We start from the raw sequence: 19566 nt of genomic DNA, 5'->3' as shown, positions 1-19566 counted from the left end.
AAAAGCTATTTTTCAAAATTTTCACTCATAAAACTTCAAAAACAACACAAAATTATATTCATGTCCAAACACAACTCTAATTTTCAAATACCATTTTTACTTGAAATATTTTTTCCATTTTTTTTTTAGAATTTTATAATTCTTATGTCCAAACGCCCACTTAGTTGTGCATTATATGGAGAAGGGAATTTGCATGTCACGAAATCACGATCATAACTCATGGAACATATTATCAGGGCATTTGCACAAATGTCTTTTTCAGAGGCCATTATCTAAATTCTATCCCTTCTCAGCTCAGCGAGATATTTGACGGCAAAAAGAAAAAGAAATTTTAACCCATTTGACCGGCTGGCCGAAAATAATTACAACCGTTAGTCAAATACATAAAAAAAAAAATAAGGCAAAGGGTCAAATATACCCTTTTATTTTCGAATATTGTCTACATTTAACCTCTGTTATACTATCCAGCTAAATTTACCCTGCCGTTATACTAACCGTTCAAATTTACTCCTACCATCAGTAAACTTTTAAAATTACCCCTCAATCCGTCAAGTGACCCAGAATCTCCCAAATCATTTTAATTAAGTCACTTATTCTTCTTCTTGATCAACTATTTTTAAAATTATTGGCATTTACCTACTTTCTTAAATGGAAAAAAAATAAGAGAAAGAAATATTAAAATAATACAACGGTTAGTAAACAAACTATAGTAAATTGAAGAATCTAAATTAGGTAGCTTGTCTAAATTTTAAAAGTATTTACCCCAACTTTAATGAATTTGTTGCATCAAACGTATGGAGACTTTGCGAGTATTAGTGATATAAATTGAAGTTCCTTGGAGACTTTACATTGTCGAATTCAACTTTGCTTTAATCAAATGCCTACGCATTGTTGATATTTGGCTATAATTTCATATTTTTAGTGTATTACTTACCTTATATTTAAGTACTTTAGTGCTAAATTATACTATATTTATACTTAATTGAGTTTATTTTATGTGTAGGTACTTTAGAGATAAAAGCTGAAGCAAATATGCTAAACATTGAACTACTGAAGGCAAGAAGACAAATACATGTAAAGAAAAATAAAGGAAGAAGCAATTTATGAAGATGAACCTTCCAAATTATGAGAAAGCAATAAGATTATTACTAATGTAAGGATGAAAGATGACAAAGTAGCATGAAATGCTTGGAAAGAAAGATATAGGCAATTGGCACTATCAAGAATGAATATTGATTAAATCAAAGAACAAGGCAAGGAATATACAAGTGACGTGTGGAAACAAAGTGAGGCGTCAGATTTCAGCGGCCATATGTCAGGCGACGCAACATTTGCATCCTCACGTTTGAGCTTGCGAGGTGAGGTACTTAGCTCGCGACAGAGCTGACATCGCACAGTGTATAGCGAGGCGAAGCTCGCGTTTTGCCTCGCGTCGCAAGGCCTGTAGCGAGGGTGTTCCGGATTTTTAAAATCTATTTTGTCTCCTATTTAGTTTTGGACTTGGTTATTTCGTTTGGGTCTTTTCCCTATACATATAAATAGTCATTAAACACCATTTTAGAGGGTTGTGGTTGACATAATTATTAACGTTTATTAATTACATCTTCGTTAATTCGGATTATCATCTTGTGGCTGTTTCTTTAATTCTAGTTTTAATTTGTGAATTGTTGTAGCTACCAATTCACCCTACTATCTATGCTATGCTTGGAAAAACCGTGTTTAGATTAGAGTAGAATTAGAGAAAGCTTGATTCTGAACTCGTGGCTCGGGGAAAGATTTCGCGGTTAAGATAGGAATATACCTAACGGTCTTGCTTAATTAAATACCATATTATATTCGTTCATGATAGACTCAATATCATAGGAATATATGATTGATATATTGTGAGCAGACAAGTAGTATTGTGGGAACATGCGATTCATATAAATGATCCGGTTAATTAGCAACCATAGATAATCTGGATTAATGAGTGTAATTATTGAACTTAATAGGATTGATAAACCCACCACAACCCTGGAATTTTCATCTCCTCTAAAGTAAAATCACATCATACGCATTTGCATTCTTGATAAATTAGTTGTTACTTGTTTAATTTCCGCAATAGTAGATTAATAGAAAAATATCACTCTTAAATAACTTGGACAATTAATTAATTTTAGTTTGCTTAGTTAACGATCAATCTAAGTCTCCGTGGGTTCGGCATCCGACTTTCGAGTCACTTTATTACTTGACGGCCACGTATACTTGCGTGTACTTGGAATACCAATAAGTTTTTGGCGCCGTTGACGGAGACTTAGTTATTGATTGTTTAGTTATGTTAAGCTTTAATTCGTTATTTGTTCAAGTTTTAATTTTTAGTTTGCTTTATTTGTGTTAACCCAGGCTCTTATCTTGAGTGCGGAGGAGTAGAAGCGCAAACAATCTCCTTCATCTTGACCCTGAAATCGAACGAACACTTCATAGAGTGAGGAGGGAAGTTAAAGCTAGAACTAGAATTAAAAGAGAGTTGGACATCGTAATTCAACCACAACCAATAGAGATGGCAGGTAATGAAGAGCATCCGGTGATAAAAGTTGCAAGGCCCAATCTGGCTCTTATGACTCAGGCGATTGTGAAGCCTGATATCATAGGTCACTTTGAACTTAAACAATACATGGTACAGCTGATTCAATCCACAGGGCAATATGTTGGCTTATCTCATGAAGACCCACAGAGGCACATTTAGAACTTCCTGAAAATTACAGACACTTACAATTATCCGAACGTTTCCAAGGACTATGTCAGGCTGACACTGTTTCCCTTTTCACTGATGGGGGAAGCTAAGGAATGGTTAAAAAAGGAGCCCGCGAACTCAATCCACAATTGGGATGATCTAGCAAGGAAATTCTTAATCAAGTTTTTTCCCACAAAGAAGACAAAGTCATTGAGGAGCCAGATTCTTGGGTTTCAACAACGAGATGGCGAGACTCTTCGACAAGCTTGGGAAAGATACAAGAAGCTACTCAGAGACTGCTCACACCATTGTCAGACTAATGAGGTATTGGGTCACACTTTTATTGACGGGTTGGGCGAGGCATCAAAGATGAATCTTGACTCAGCATGTGGGGGTAGTTGCATGGCAAGACCGTATAGTGAGATCCAGATCCTGCTAAATAATTTCACTGCTAATGATAATAATTGGCAAGGAGATGGGGAACCATGAAGAGCACTTAAACAAAAGGCAGCAGGTGTGATCGAGCTTGATGATTTCTCAGCAATGACGGCATATATAGCGAGATTAGCGAATCAGATGAATAAAATGACAATGCACCACGCACAACAAATGTCTACTTGCTGCGAGTTATGTGGTGAAGTCACACAAGTGACATATGTCCCGTGAATCCTGAATAAATCTACTACGTGGGGCAACAAGCTAGAGGGACGATGAATCAAAATGCTCAATATGATAATACATACAACCCGAACTGGAGGAATCATCCTAACTTCTCTTGGGGTGGAAATCAGAATATCAAACCTCAAGTGAATTACAATCATCCACCTCAACCTCCACAACAAGTAGAAGAGAGTCTGACTGACATGATGAAAAAGCTCTTGATAGAGAATCAGAAAGTTATGGCCAAGAATCAACAAGTCAGGGCAGAGAATCAACAAGTTAGGGCAGAGAGTCAACAAGTCAGGGCTGAGAATCAATAATTGCGCACAGAGTTCAGAAATCTAGCGAGGCAGTTTGGGCAGATGGCTAATAATCAGAATACTAGACCTGTTGGAGCTCTCCCAAGTGATACAGAGAAAAATCCTCAAGTCAATGCAGTGACATTGAGAAATGGGAGAGAGTTGGTAGAAGTGCCTAAGAAGAAAAGGGAACAATCTGGGCTCGAAGAAGAAAGAGTGCCAAAACCTGTTGAGGTAGATGAGAGAAACAAAACAGAGCCTGAGCAAAAATCAGAGAGGGTGCCACCCCCTTTTCCTCAAAGATTGAGAAAGAAGAATGATGACCACATGTTTCACAAATTCCTAGATATGCTGAAGCAGATACATTTGAACATCCCTTTGGTGGACATGCTCCGTGAGGTCCCAAAGTATGCAAAATATATTAAGGACATAGTGGCAAATAAAAAGAGGTTAACTGAGTTTGAGACTGTAGCATTTAACTGAGGAGTGTACTTTCAGGATTCAACATATGCTTCCACAAAAGCTTAAGGATCCGGGTAGTTTTACCATCCCCCTGAGAATTGGTGAATTTGATATGGGTAGAACCTTGTGTGATTTGGGTGCAAGTATCAATCTGATGTCATTGTTAGTGTTCAAACAATTGGGCTTAGGAGCTCCGAGACCCACCACGGTGATGATACAGTTAGCTGATAGATCTTATGTTTATCCTGAAGGGGTAATTGAGGACGTCCTGCTGCAGATTGGCAAGTTTATTTTTCCTGCAGATTTTATCATCCTGGATTACGTGGCTGATGAGTTAGTTCCTATCATCTTAAGACAACCTCTTTTGTCCACTAGAGATGCAATTATCAAAGTCTGAAAAGGTAAGATGATCCTGAGGGTGGACAATGAAGAAGCAGTCTTTAATATATATCGAACCATTTAGTTGCCTCGTCATTACGAGGACCTGGCCATAATTTCGGTGGTGGAGATAAATGAACTAGCCATAGAGCCAAGGGCGTTTAAAGAAGATGCACTAGAAAAGGCATTGACATTGTTCAATCACTTGGAACTTGAATAAGTGGTTGAGGAGATGTTGCACATTCTGGATGCATCATGCGAATACATAAGAGAAAGAACCCAATTTGAGCCTCTGGATAGGTCAATCGACCCGCCTCCTAAACCCTCAGTTGAGGAGGCTCCAAAATTGAAACTTAAACCCTTACCATCTTATCTTCATTATGCATATTTAGGAAATTTTAACACTTTACCTGTGATTGTTTCTTCTCATTTGTCTGAATTGCAGGAAGAAAAGCTCTTAAGGGTGCTGAGGGAGCACAAGCATGCCATTGGTTGGACGATGTTTGACATAAAAGGTATTAGCCCTGCATTCTACATGCACAAAATACTTATGAAGGAGGGACACAAGCCTAGCGTAGAGCATCAACACTGCCTTAATCCAATCATGAAAGAGGTGGTAAGAAAAGAAGTAATTAAGTGGCTCGACACAGGTATAGTATTTCCTATCTCCGATAGCAAGTGAGTAAACCTTGTTTAATATGTACCTAAAAAGGGGGTATGACTGTTGTAGTAAATGAACAAAATGAATTAATCCCAACTAGGAATGTGACTGGTTGGCAAATTTGCATAGACTATAGGAAGTTGAGTAATACTACACGAAAAGATCACTTCCCCCTCCCCTTCATTGATCAAATGCTTGACATGTTAGCCAGACAGGAATACTATTGTTTCCTTGACGGCTATTCGGGGTATAATCAGATTGTTATTGCCCCGGAAGATCAAGAAAAGACCACTTTTACATGCCCTTATGGCACTTATGCATTTAAGAGAATGCCATTCGGGTTGTGTAATGCACCTGCGACTTTTCAAAGGTATATGATGGCTATTTTCACCGATATGGTGGAACGGTTTGTGGAGGTTTTTATGGATGATTTTTCTGTGTTTGATCCATCTTTTGATGAATGCTTAACAAATCTTGCTAAAGTGCTTGCCAGGTGCGAGGAGACTAATCTGGTACTGAATTGGGAAAAGTTTCATTTTATGGTACGTGAAGGTATAGTGCTGGGACACAAGGTGTCCAAAGATGGACTGGAAGTTGACAAGGTTAAGGTAGAAGCAATTGAAAAGTTGCCACCACCAATTTCAGTGAAAGGATTTAGGATTTTTCTAGGACATGCAGGTTTTTATCACCGATTTATAAAGGATTTCTCAAAAATTTCCTCTCCTTTATGCAGGTTGTTAGAGAATGATGTGTCATTCAAGTTTGACGATGCTTGTCTGAAAGCATTCAAGGAGCTAAAAAAGAAGTTAGTGAGTGCACCAATCATAGTAGCTCCTGACTGGAACAAGCCATTTGAGATGATGTGTGACGTTAGTGATGGTGCAATTGGGGCCGTATTGGGCCAGAGGAAGAGCAAAATATTTCACTCCATTTACTATGCAAGCAAGACTCTCACTCCTGCTCAAATAAATTATACTGTGACAGAAAAAGAGTTTCTTGCTGTAGTGTAGGCGTTCGATAATTTTTGAGTCTATTTGGTTGGCACCAAAGTCATCGTCTACACAGACCATGCAACCATCAGGTATTTGTTTGAAAAGAAAGATGCTAAACTAAGGCTAATCTGTTGGGTTTTACTCTTGCAGGAATTTGACTTAAAGATTCGAGACCGTAAAGGAACAGAGAATCAAGTGCCTGATCACTTATCCAGGTTAAAAACTCAAAATCATGTAGCTGAGGGAGATGTCATCAAGGAAACATTCCAGGATGAGCAATTGTTGGTCATTACTGCTGGGGAGGTACCATGGTATGTAGATTTTGTGAACTATTTGGCAAGTGGAGAGATGCCGCCTGATCTTGAACCTTATGCTAAAAAGAAGTTCTTGCGAGATGTGAGGTCATATGTGTGGGATGAGCCATTCCTGTTCAAATCGTGTATTGATCAGCTAATAAGATGTGTGCCTGAATCTGAAATAAATGATATCTTACATGAATGCCATGCATCGCCTTATGATGGTCATCATGCGGGTGACAAAATAGCAGCTAAGTTATTGCAATCAGGTTTCTATTGGCCTAGGGTGTTTAAAGACGCCCATGAGTTCGTGAGGAGATGTGATAGGTGCCAGAGAACAGGAATAATTACGACAAGGCATGAGATACCATTGTACGGTATTATGTAGGTTGAAATTTTTGATGTTTGGGGAATTAATTTTATAGGTCCGTTTCCCTCGTCCAATGGGTGTAAGTACATTTTGGTGGCCGTTGACTATGTGTCGAAGTGGGTGAAGGCCATAGATCTTCCTACCAATGATGCCAAGGTTGTTGTTAAGTTTGTGAAAAAGCATATCTTTACAAGATTCGGCACTCCGAGAATGATGATAAGTGATGAGGGCACCCATTTATGTAACAAGCTCTTGGACAATGTCTTAGCGTAATATGGGGTCAAACATAAAGTTGCAACCGCTTACCACCCTCACACTAGTGGGCAAGTGGAAGTTTCAAATAGAGAGATAAAGCAGATCCTGGAGAAGACGGCTGGTGCAAGTAGGAAAGATTGGGCTACAAAGCTTGATGATGCTCTATAGGCATACCGGACCGCCTATAAAACTCCAATCGGAACCTCCCCTTACAAGCTGGTTTATGGAAAAGCATGCCATTTACCGGTGGAACTTGAGCACAAGGCTTATTGGGTAATAATGAAGCTGCACTTTGATGCAGACTTAGCGGGTAGAAAGCGGTTGATGCACTTGAACGAGCTTGATGAGTTTCGCTTGCATGCGTATGAGAATGCCAAGTTATATAAAGAAAAAACTAAGCGCTGGCATGATAAGCATATTCAGCATCGCGAGTTCGAACCGGATCAGTTGGTTCTTTTGTTCAATTCGAGGTTGAGACTCTTTCCGGGGAAGCTCAAATCGAGATGGTCGGGCCCGTTTGAGGTAGTAAGAGTCACTCCACATGGTGCAATTGAGTTTCGCGTCTTAGGTGGCGAGAGAACATTCTTAGTGAACGGACAAAGAGTAAAGCACTATTATGGAGGTGACTTTGATTGTCAGAAGTCGAAGGTGTTACTTGCCAATGATTAGAAGAGATTCTATGTCGTGCCGCGACGTTAAATCAGGCGCTAGTTAGGAGGCACTCCATCTTTATTGCTTTCTTTTATTTTTATTTTTATCTTATTATTGTTTTAGTTTTTGTTTTTGTGAGCTAATTGGAAGAGTGCAAAAGCGAGTTAGATGATGAGAATGAAGTGTGGGGTGCCCACACCAAGGACCATGCCTGGGGGAAGTTTGAGTACCTCGTGAGCCATGATTGCTTCAGCCTTTGGCCTTTCAGGGAGTTTCTTGTCCACCCTTGTTATTGTTTTGCTTCATTTATGTATTAGGGGCACTGCACTCTTTTAAGTGTGGGGTGGGAGAATTATCTAAAAATAAAAATTAGTAGTAGGATGTAGAAATATGTTAGCTTCTTATTTTTGATTTCGTATTTGTGGAAAATCGAAAAAAAAACAAAAGTGAATAAATTGGACTTTTCCCGACGATTGATCTCCTAGACAGTTTTCTTGAGGGATTTAAGTCTAAAGAAAAAGGACAAAAAGATTTTTTTTATAGGTAGTGTAGCAATTCCCCCTTAGTTTTTCTTTGATCCGCGGTTCTTTTTCAAGGGTGTTATTCGAACCGGGTGTAGTTAATTTTATTTTTTAGGAGTAGGATCCATTGTGAGATGAATTGAATTGAAGCAATATCTTTTGACTTTGTTATGCCTTTAGAATAGTGAGTACTTTGGTTGTGACGCTTAGACTTAGTTTTTGACTCTTGTATAAGTACCTTAAATTATATGATCTTAACTTTGCTTAACTGCTTTGACTAGAGTGTCTTGATGAGTCCAATCGTGAGTGAGTTATGTGCCATGTGTGTGTGAGATTTGTGTGTAATTCTGTGCATTGCACTGGATGTCTAGAATTTGCCCTGTGTGTTTGCAAAGCGAAATAGTAGTTTTGTTTAGTATTAGAAGTGATATAGGCATTTTTTTGTTGAGCCAGTTATATACTTTTCTTTTACCCACCTAATTGTTATGTATCGTAGTTAATCCCGTTGAGCCTGTAATCCTGTTTTCTTGGCAACCACATTACAAGACTTACCAATTTGTTTGAACTAACCATCTATTTGATCCTTTTCACCTCTTATGAGCACTTGAATTGTAATGAACTTTGTAAAAGTTAAAGTGAAGGTTGGTTTAGCTTTTGAGTGGAACTAATGAAATAAGAAGAAATGTGCACTGTTTTGAAAAAAAAAGTAAGAGCCACTTGAATTGAAAAAGAAAGAGAGGAAAAAAATAGTTGAATTACTGTGAAAAATATTCATTGATAGTGGTGACTCTTGATAATTATGCTTAAAGAAATATGGAGTTAATATACATTGATGTGAAGGTGGTGTTATGGTTTGACATAAGTATGGGGTTTGAATATTAAAGTATATGTATTAAAGTGCTTAGGGAGGTGTAGTTACTCTTATATCCAAATGTATCCTACTCGACTCGCAGCCTACATTACAACCAATTAAAGTCCTACTTGATCCTAGACTGAATGAGCTCGATTAGTAGAGTAGTAAACTACGGGTAAGCCTATGGCGCATCTTTTGTGGCATATGAATGTTATTTCTGAGAGTGAGTGAATTTTTTCTATCTTGAGTTCCTAATTGTTCTTAAATTTTATTGTGTGTGGAACTACTCTCTTTTATTGTGTGAGGGCACTTGATTCATGAAGGAAATGTAATGTCATTGACTTCTATGTTAGAGTAAGTGAGTGAGTTGTGAATAATGCATGGTACCGGTGAGTCAAATCTTGAGGTGAAGATGTTACACCCTTGTGCTTAGTCTATTTTAAAGATTCTTGGTGTGATGATTTAGGAGAATTGTTTAAAAAGGTCGTGTCTATATAAAGTGTAGTTTGATTGCTTGAGGACAAGCAACGTTTAAGTGTGAGGTAGTGATGTTTGGCTATAATTTCATATTTTTAGTGTATTACTTACCTTACATTTAGGTGCTTTAGTGCTAAATTATACTATATTTATGCTTAATTGAGTTTATTTTATGTGTAGGTACTTTGGAGATAAAAGCTGAAGCAAATATGCTAAACATTGAAGTACAGAACGCATATAGACAAATACCTGTAAAGAAAAATAAAGGAAGAAGCAATTTATGAAGATGAAACCTTCCAAGTTATGAGAAAGCAATAAGATTATTACTAATGTAAGGATAAAAAATGACAAAGTAGCATGAAATGCTTGGAAAGAAAGATTTAGGCAATCTATCAAGAATGAATATTGATTAAATCAAAGAACAAGGCAAGGACTATACAAGTGACGTGAACATCATTGGAAACAAAGTGAGGCGTCAGATTTCAGCGGCCATATGTCAGGCGACGTTACATTTGCATCCTCGCGTTTGAGCTTGCGAGGCGAGGTACTTAGCTCGCGACAGAGCTGGCGTCGCACAGTGTATAGCGAGGCGAAGCTCGCATTATGCCTCGCGTCGCAAGGCCTGTAGCGAGGGTGTTCCGGGTTTTTAAAGCCTATTTTGTCTCCTATTTAGTTTTGGACTTGGTTATTTCGTTTGAGTCTTTTCCCTACACATATAAATAGTTATTAAACACCATTTTAGAGGGTTTTTTTGCGACCGAAGGCAAGAACATCACGTGAAACCACTCTTGGAGGGGAAAATCATAGAGTTCTTCATCACTTTATCTTTTCTTTGTAATTTGTTTATGCAAAATATTTGGAAAATTGTTACTACGAACATGAGTGGCTAAGCACTCTAAGTTCTAGGGTTGTGGTTGATATAATTATTAACGTTTATTAATTACATCTTCGTTAATTCGGATTATCATCTTGTGATTGTTTTTTTAATTCTAGTTTTAATTTGTGAATTGTTGTAGCTACCAATTCACCCTACTATCTATGTTATGCTTGGGAAAGCCGTGTTTAGATTAGAGTAGAATTAGAGAAAGCTTGTTTCTGAACCCGTGGCTCGGGGGAAGATTTCGCGGTTAAGATAGGAATATACCTAACAGTCTTGCTTAATTAAATACCGTATTATATTCGTTCATGATAGACTCAATACCATAGGAATATATGATTGATATATTGTGGACAAGCGAGTAGTATTATGGGAATATGCTATTCATATAAACGATCCGGTTAATTAGCAACCATAGATAATCTGGATTAACGAGTGTAATTATTGAACTTAATAGGATTGATAAACCAACCACAACCCTGGAATTTTCATCTCCTCTGAAGTAAAATCTCATCATACGCATTTGTATTCTTGATAAATTAGTTGTTACTTGTTTAATTTTCGCAATAGTAGATTAATAGAAAAACGTCACTCTTAAATAATTTGGACAATTAATTTATTTTAGTTTGCTTAGTTAACGATCAATCTAAGTCTCTGTGGGTTTGATATCCGACTTTCGAGTCACTTTATTACTTGATGGCCACGTATACTTGCGTGTACTTAGGGAACCAACAATTGTGTATTCTTAAGTTAATCGATCAAACTCTACACAGACCAGACAATAATAAAATATATTCGAATATTCATGTACGTATATGATGAGCAACTGCATATAATATACAATAAATAGACACATTGAATTCTACGGTGTATACGATTAAAAAAAAATAAAATTTTAAATCAATTTAAAACCCATTATCACAAGAAGAGAAGTGGGTGTATTGGTAATTAAAAATATTCATGAATAATTTATATAGTCTAGTATCTTTAGCATTCACATCAATAGTAATTTCTGAAAATAGTGGAGCAACAAGAACAAGTTCTTTAAATAAAATTTTTTTGGGAGATTCTGGATTACCTACCAGACCATGGGGTAATTTTTAAAAGTTTACTGATGATATGGGTAAATTTGGCCGGATAGTATAACAGTAGAGGTAAATTTGGCCGGATAGTATAACAGAAGTTAAATGTAGACAATATCTTAAAGTAGAGGGATATATTTGGCCCTTTTTCCTAAATAATATATATTGATTATGTATAAAATATAATATATAATTTTTATTTATTATTTTAGAAGGCAGCTATACATCGTAGATTATTTAAAGAAAAACCTCACTCAACTACTTTTCATGGCAAAATTTACCACATTATGGCAACGAGGACAAAATTTAAAAAGTAGTCTCAAAGAAATGGTGCAAATAATTCCATATTATCTGTTTTGGTCCAACAGATCTAGCGGGTTTATCCCTTAAATTACAAGTAAAATTATATTATATGTAGGTCAACTATTATTTTGTACACATATATATTCAATCTTGAACACTCTTGAACGCTCGTCAACACCCTTAGCAAAATTTTCGATTTCTCCCTAACCCATTTGCGATATTATCTGCTTGATATGTAGGTGGAAACCTTTTTTTTTTTTCCTTGCAGGGCGTATCACCTATTTATTCTATGATTTTTATTCTTTTTTGAACTATTTATTTAATTTCTGGATAAGGCATGTTAGCTACATAAATAATTGGTTATTGTGTTCTACTAGATGCCATTTTATGTGGTCAAGAAGATGACATTTTAACCAACAAGGAGTGTGATAAAGTGGTAAATATTCCTTCATCCTTAACCAGAGGTCTCGGGTTCGTTGTGATTCAGCTGTTGGCAAATCAAATTTGCTTGCAAGATTTAAAAGAGATGAATTTTTTTCCTAACTCAAAATCAACAATAGGAGTAGAATTGCAGAACCAAAAGATGGACATAAATGGAAAGTAAGTTAAAGCACAAATATGGGATACAGCAGGTCAAGAAAGGTTTAGAGCAATTACTTGTGCATGTTATAGACGCCAGAGTTTTAATAACATTGATCAATGGCTTAATCAGGGGCAGAACTAGCATGCTGGATACGGGTTCGATCGAATCGAGTAGCTTTGGTCTAAACTACATATTTGTCTTTAAAATCCCTTAAATAAGTACAAATTATTAATTTAGAACCCAATAGCTTAAACGAACTATAATCCCAAACCCATAAACTTCAAATTCTAGCACCTTCTCTAGGCTTAATGAACTTCAGAGTAAGCAATATGATACTTAATTATCTTCTCATTTAGTTTATAAATTGTTTAACTTAGCATGTTTAATGACTAAATTAATTACTTGATGAAGTGTTGTTAAATGATTTTTGTTGCATTATAGTTTAATGGAAGGAGACATATTTAAACATATTTAGAGAATATACAATGTTGTTAATTCTTTAAGCTACTTTCACGAATTTGTCTATTCATCAACCATGCTATAGGCTTGGCGCAAAGATAAGAGTCGTCGTCGTGTGATCATGAGGTCACGAGTTCATTCCGTGAAAATAATTTTTTTTAACAAAATGTTAGGAAAGAGTATAAACGATTAAGCCTAATGTAGTCCGACCTAGCCCATCCCCAGAACTTATGCATAGCAGGACAAACGTGTATTCAGGATTTAAACTTGTTAAACTTGATAAGCATATCCCATAAAGATCTTCGAACTGATCATATTCTACATATGAGTTTAAAGTTTAATACTTGTTCAAAATTTATTGATAGTTTTACATATGTATTTATGCTTCATGTTGAAAATACCAGGTTAAGTTGAACCTATTGATTAGGGGTGTACAAATCGAACCGAAAAACCGCACCAAAACAAAAAGTGATCAAACCAAACCGATTAAAAAACTCGACTTGGTTTGGTATTGAGTAAAAAAAACCGAACCAACCCGACATATAAATATATAATTTTTATATATACTTTTAAGATTTTATATAGAATCTTCTTTAAAAAATGTCTAGAAATATTTGGGATTCTCTTGCGTGATATAAATTTTAATAGAATATGAAGTGGTCCATATTTATTGACCTTAAATAATGGGTTGTATGATCACTTTCTTATCAAGTGTTACTGAAATGCGTTCATCTCTTTGTTCTTCCATATTCATATCATATGTTAAGATCTTATTAAATTCTTGTATCTTTTCCGAATGTGAAGTGATTATTAATATATTTATATATCATATTGATTTTTATGTTTAATTACTACATTCGGTTAACCTGAAAGTGTACATCAACGAAAAATTATTATCAGACGACTAAAAAAATAACTATTATGTGTTACTAATAGAATTCTCCCATAAGAATATTTTAATCGATAATATGTTTGTCAATTTTTATATTTTTACTAAATATATATTTACTTATCAAATATTTAACAAAGTAAGATTGAAATAATATTTAACTAACAAAAAAACTGAAAACCCGACAAAACCCGACAAAATCGAACCAATCCAAATCAATATAGTTGGTTTGGTTTGGTTTTGATAAAAATCAAACCAACCCGGTTCATGTACACCCCTACTATTGATAATAGATTACATCCGCGTCTAAGAAGAGCTTAGTGCACCGAGCTACAATTTGTTTTTAATCAACAATGCTATTGAAGTTTTATGTTTAATTCTTTCTTGCTATTATGCTTGTGAATTTAGTGGCCAAGGATTTAATTATTTTGTCAATTTATTGGTGCAGCTCATTGTGACATGAATGTGGTTACAATTGTTGGCAATAAATCTGATCTCAAAAATTGCCAGAGAGGTTACAACAGAAGAAGGCAAAGCCTTGGCCAAGGCACATGGTTTATTTTTCATAGAAACATCAGCTTTGGACTCATCAAATGTAGCTGCTTCTTTTCAAACAGTTGTTAGGGAAATTTACAATATTTTGAGTAGAAAGGTTATTATTCAATCTCAGGATCTTAAACAAAATGATTCTAATTGGTTGCTGGCAAACAAGAAAACTGTGGTTTTGCATGCTGATAAAAATCAAGAAACAGATGGATTATTAGCAAAGAAAGGTGGCTGCTGTTTATTATAAGTCGATAGTTGTGTACTAAGCTCCCGCTATGCGCGGGGTCCGGGGAAGGGTCGAATCACAAGGGTCTATAGTACACACTCTTACCCTTCATTTATGTAAGATGCTATTTCCATGATTCGAACACGTCACATGGCAGTAACTTTACCAGTTATGCTAAGGCTCCTCTTCTATAAGTCAATAGCTGTATTTTGTGTGTTTTGAGGAGCATATTTCTCCTCTCATTTAGTATATTGCTCGAATCCTTTAAAAATGCCTCTGGGTGTGTATCGGATACTCAGATTCCTTCAATTTTGGTGGATCTGACATAGGTTTGATAGTAATTTTTGGAGGATCCGAGCTTACATAGTTGTAATTTATTTTCTGAAAAGACAGTAAATTTCCTTTTGTGCCATATGCTAACTTTCTTTTGGAATGTAAATTATCTCGAGGGGAAAAAAAAATCTATTTTCATAGTTTTTTACTTCAATTTTTACAATGCCATTCTATTTAGCTTCTTGCATCCAAGAGTGTGGCATAGCGATCAATAAAATTGGAGTTGACTATGAGAGATCAGAATTCAATTTCAGTTTATCAAGAAACTGAAAATGTTCATTGAATTTGCAAATGACAGAGCCAGAAAAGGACAGATGACAACTGAACAACAGCCAGCAAATTTGCTGGAAACTTTAGTATATAACGTAAAAAGAAGAAAAGAATCCCAACAAGAAAATGAACATTTTGCATCAAGTCTCATTGTTTCACCCGATATTCAACATACAATTATCTTAAGCTATGTTACGCGGACTCTCCAAAATACTGCCGCACCCGTATCGAATTCTTCAAAAATACACTGCTTTTGAAGAATCTGACAGGCGTCCGGCGACATTATCGGAGAGTCCTAGCAACATAGATCTTAAGTATATTCCGCTATCCAACTTTACGTCTCAATCAAATGCCAACGTAGAAAAGAAGCAAGAAAATGAAGGCCTATATTAAAGTAACTCTATGTTCAAACCATATAAGAAAGTCCCTTCCATTGTAAGCAGTCGTTGAGATAAGTTCTAGAGTAGGTATTGAATTAGCTCTAAGTGAATGTACCTTTAGCCTGAAGTAAGGAATATGAGTAATTCACAATCTATACTTTGGTCATGCTGTATTTTCCACCTATATTAAACAATCGATATCCAAACTTCCATACATTAATCTTCCTAGGCAGCAATACCTGATGAAAAAACAAGAGTATGTAAGTAACATAAGAAGAATGTAAACGAAGCAAATTTATAATAAGTGCAGGACATGGAACATCATGGTCTGTGCTCTTGGCTCACGTTTAGTTTCTAGTATCTCGTACAACAAGCCGAATATGCAACAATAACATTTGGTTTCCAGCTAATGCTTAAATTCTACCCCTCCTTATTCATTTTGTGTTTCCCTTTGAAATTGTAGAACAATCATGGCATACCGGTTTAATGAGTTCTAGTGCAATAAAATATCAAAAACTATTTAATAGAAAGACCAAAAAATAGAATAGGAAAATTACTTTTACCTCTAGTTGATGCATTTTCAAAACTATAACCACCAACATAGTCGAGGGAGTCTGCACTCCTGAGTCCATAAGTAAGAGCTTCGGAGCTGTCTAGCTCTGGAGATGATGCGCGCCAAGTAGAGTCCTCATAAATCGAACCACTTACTGGCCCATAAATATCACCAAAAGCCTTGGCATGAACACCTTGTATTGGAGCATATGATGATTTAGCATCAGCATTGCTTCTTGCATTTTGTCCATACCCTGCCCCACCGTCAAATCTGGTTTCTCCATTGCTAAAAGTGATGTTATCACCGCCAAAAGAACCTCTATGTCCACCTTGGCCTGAAATTGGAGAGGAACCCCATATTGTACCACGACCTCCAAAAGCACCAGATAATCCTGTATTCCCGCTTCCAAAACCAACAAATTCAGTAGTATTTGCATAGTCCGTACCATAATAAAGACTCTCATTCTCCCACATGTTCTGACCTGTTGAATTCAACACAGAACCATTTCCAGCTCTTCCAGGTGCATACCCCGCAGGAACATTGTGTCTGTTTGAATTCTCGTCATGAAAGGAACTTAAGTTACGTCCATAACCAAGAATAGAATTGAAATTTCCACTTCCTCCAAAGCTTGAGCTCAATCTGGAGTGATCTATTCTTTCTCCCATATTATAGTCAGCTGGAGTCAACGAAGAGTATCCATTGCGACCAACAGGAGTTGGACTATATCGACCTTCCATTCCGACTCCATAGCTTCCCATCGAGCTCGGACTGTAACCTTGAGGATATGCATTTAGGAAATTGTTTACCCTGTTCACACCATTGTTATATCTACCTAATTGGCTTTGGATTGGCCCGGGCGATAACTCTTTTGGAACAGCATGCTTGACCTCAACCATTTTACCATTAAGTTCATGAAATTTTTTGTATAGTACTTTATCAACTGCCTCCTCTGATTCATAGGTGATGAATCCAAAACCTCTAGGCCTTTGTGTGTTCTGATCATACATCACCACAACATCTGTGATCGTCCCGAATTGGTCAAAGTACTTCTTGAAGTCAATCTCGGTGACTGAGGATGCTAACCCTCCGACAAAAATCTTTTTGGTGCGAACAGGACCAGGAGAACCCTGTATGCTTCCGTTGGTTCTATTAACATGTTGATCGTCCCTAGGAACGGCTTTTTTTGCCTCTACCTGTTTATAAAAGGAAATAATCAACAAAGTATACATTTATTTCTGCTAAGACTTCATGCAATATCTGAATTGACTTAAAAGGACACACATTGTTCTGCCAGGCATACAATAACTATATTATATGGTTTTCCTTACCTCGCTATAGACATACAGTTTTCTGGTTATGGGGTTACAAAGTCTTGGCCGTTCAAAGAGAATAAGATGATAAATAGCCTAAATCCTCAGAGCTACATCTACCTAATTAACGCATGGTTTAAATCCACATTTCCAAGTAATAACTACTACACCCTTTCATATCACGCAACATATTAGCGATATATCCCTCAATATTTTATAGATCATTTCAAATTAGTTGACCAATGGTGCTATAACTCGGCTCTTGCATTACATCCGTATCATGCAGCCCCTAACAGATTCACTTATGTAAAACTAACACTCATCAGGCTGAATCAATTTCTTCGTTGAAATGATGCAATGTCAATATTTTACATATGTCCAACTCATGAAAACTGTGTAAATCTCATTAAAGTGCATTTCCAATGAATATAATTGTAATCATAAGCAACAACTCTTCTATAAAACAACAATTAGCACTCTTACTGATAAGTATATCACAGGAAGAATTCGAAATACTACATAAATGCTTGGATTTGCTTAAAAAATTGACATAAAATTTCAATAAAAATACCAAAAGGAACACTGTATAGGATGTAGTTCAGAAATTTTTAAGGTTACTTACAGTTCTACCATCAATCATGTGTTTTTCCTTAACAACTTTTTCAGCAATCGAAGGGTCTGCAAAGACAACAAAGCCAAAACCACGGGCACGGCCTGTGGTTCAATCTTTCATGATCACAGCTTCAACTACATCACCAAAAGCTTGAAAATATTCTCTGAGCCTATCCTCATTTGTGTCCCAAGAAATCCCTCCAACAAATAATTTGCCACTCTGCATTTCTTCTCTGCAGATAACAATAACATTACCAATCATCCGTCCAAAAATGAAACTCTAACTATACTTCAAAGTTTTTTAAGTCATATGCATTGACAGTGTAAAGATTTTTTAATACTATTAGTAAGTTTTGACCTGTGATAGCAGATTAGTTACTATTTTTACCCGATTACCAATTAATGCTCATGAAGGATTTACCCTTAATTTCTAACAAGTGACCTAATTTTGTAAATATCAAATCGTCAGTATGTAAAATTAAATTCTAAATTCAAATCATTCACTTGACCAAGTAAAAGGCTTAACAAAGGATTTAAAATTAGAAAGTTAGATTCTTGAAATAGCTTGCATAAACTTCAACTTGAGCTTTTCTAATAAACTTCTCGACCAAGAATTCATTGCATCATCAATGAAACTATTCAATATGAAATATCAAAATGCAGATTAAGTAAAAAGAATAGCATCTCAAACAAAAGAAACTACCAAAAAATTGGAAATTCAAATAAACAATCAAGGAATGTATAATCTGCAGTTCAAGTGTTCAACTAGAGATCATCTAATTTTCAACAGATCAAAATTCAACAAACCCACAAACCAGAATTCTTGAAAAAGTCATACAGATTGAAACTGACTTGAAACATCCAAAAAAAACATACCCACAAACCAGAATTCTTGAAAAAACTCATAAAGATTGAAACTTTGACTTGAAACATCCAAAAGAATATACCCCACAAAGTAAAAAAAAGCCATAAAGATTGAAACTTTGACATGAAACACACAAAAATATTTCAATATGTAAAACTTAAAGAGGTTGAATACTTGAATTTACCAAAAGATGAAGGCCAAATTGTTGGAGTTCCTGTGAATGGAGAGAGATGAAGGTAAGAGAAAAAAAGAGAGTGTGGTTATGAAGAAAACTGATTCAAATATATATATATATATATATATATATATATATATATATATATATATATATATATGTACAATTTGCATATAACTAACTACATTACATATTTGTATAGGAGTATTATATTGTGAATGACAGAGCTTCTTTAGCTATCCTCTTGTGTGAGAAATGTAGAAGCTTGTAAGAGGGTGGAAGATGGTGACCTCTTATTTATTTTATAGTTTTTCAACAAACAATTAGTATAGTTTTGGAAGAAATGATTTCCTAAGGTGAATGTGCGTTACAATTTAAATGGACGAAAATAACTTTTACAATAATTTTTGTATTTTATAATATAGACCAACTCAATAAATACGTGATATATGTAGTTAATATACTTTTATAACTAAATTACAATTAGTTAATATATATTTTTACCTTAATTTATT

At 35.7% G+C, this 19566-nt stretch overlaps 1 protein-coding gene across 2 annotated transcripts; it reads right to left on the bottom strand.

The window, feature by feature from the left end:
• Positions 1 to 15208: 15208 nt before the first annotated feature.
• On the bottom strand, positions 15209 to 19324 carry LOC104090791 (heterogeneous nuclear ribonucleoprotein 1-like). Of its 2 annotated transcripts, none has more exons than XM_018768990.3 (4): positions 19051 to 19324; positions 18022 to 18244; positions 16100 to 17282; positions 15209 to 15775 (listed from the first exon to the last, which is right to left on the bottom strand). In XM_018768990.3, the coding sequence occupies exons 2-4, from the start codon at positions 18037 to 18039 to the stop codon at positions 15762 to 15764; spliced, it is 1215 nt and encodes a 404-aa protein (XP_018624506.1). In that variant the 5' UTR covers positions 18040 to 18244; positions 19051 to 19324; the 3' UTR covers positions 15209 to 15761. The 2 variants fall into 2 exon arrangements, with proteins under 2 accessions (XP_018624506.1, XP_018624505.1); XM_018768989.3 differs by having other exon boundaries at positions 19061 to 19324.
• Positions 19325 to 19566: the final 242 nt, after the last annotated feature.

The sequence above is a fragment of the Nicotiana tomentosiformis genome, chromosome 4 (genome assembly GCF_000390325.3).
Source record: "Nicotiana tomentosiformis chromosome 4, ASM39032v3, whole genome shotgun sequence".
In the NCBI taxonomy this organism is placed as follows: Eukaryota; Viridiplantae; Streptophyta; class Magnoliopsida; order Solanales; family Solanaceae; genus Nicotiana; species Nicotiana tomentosiformis.
This window is presented reverse-complemented; position numbering and strand designations above follow the sequence as displayed.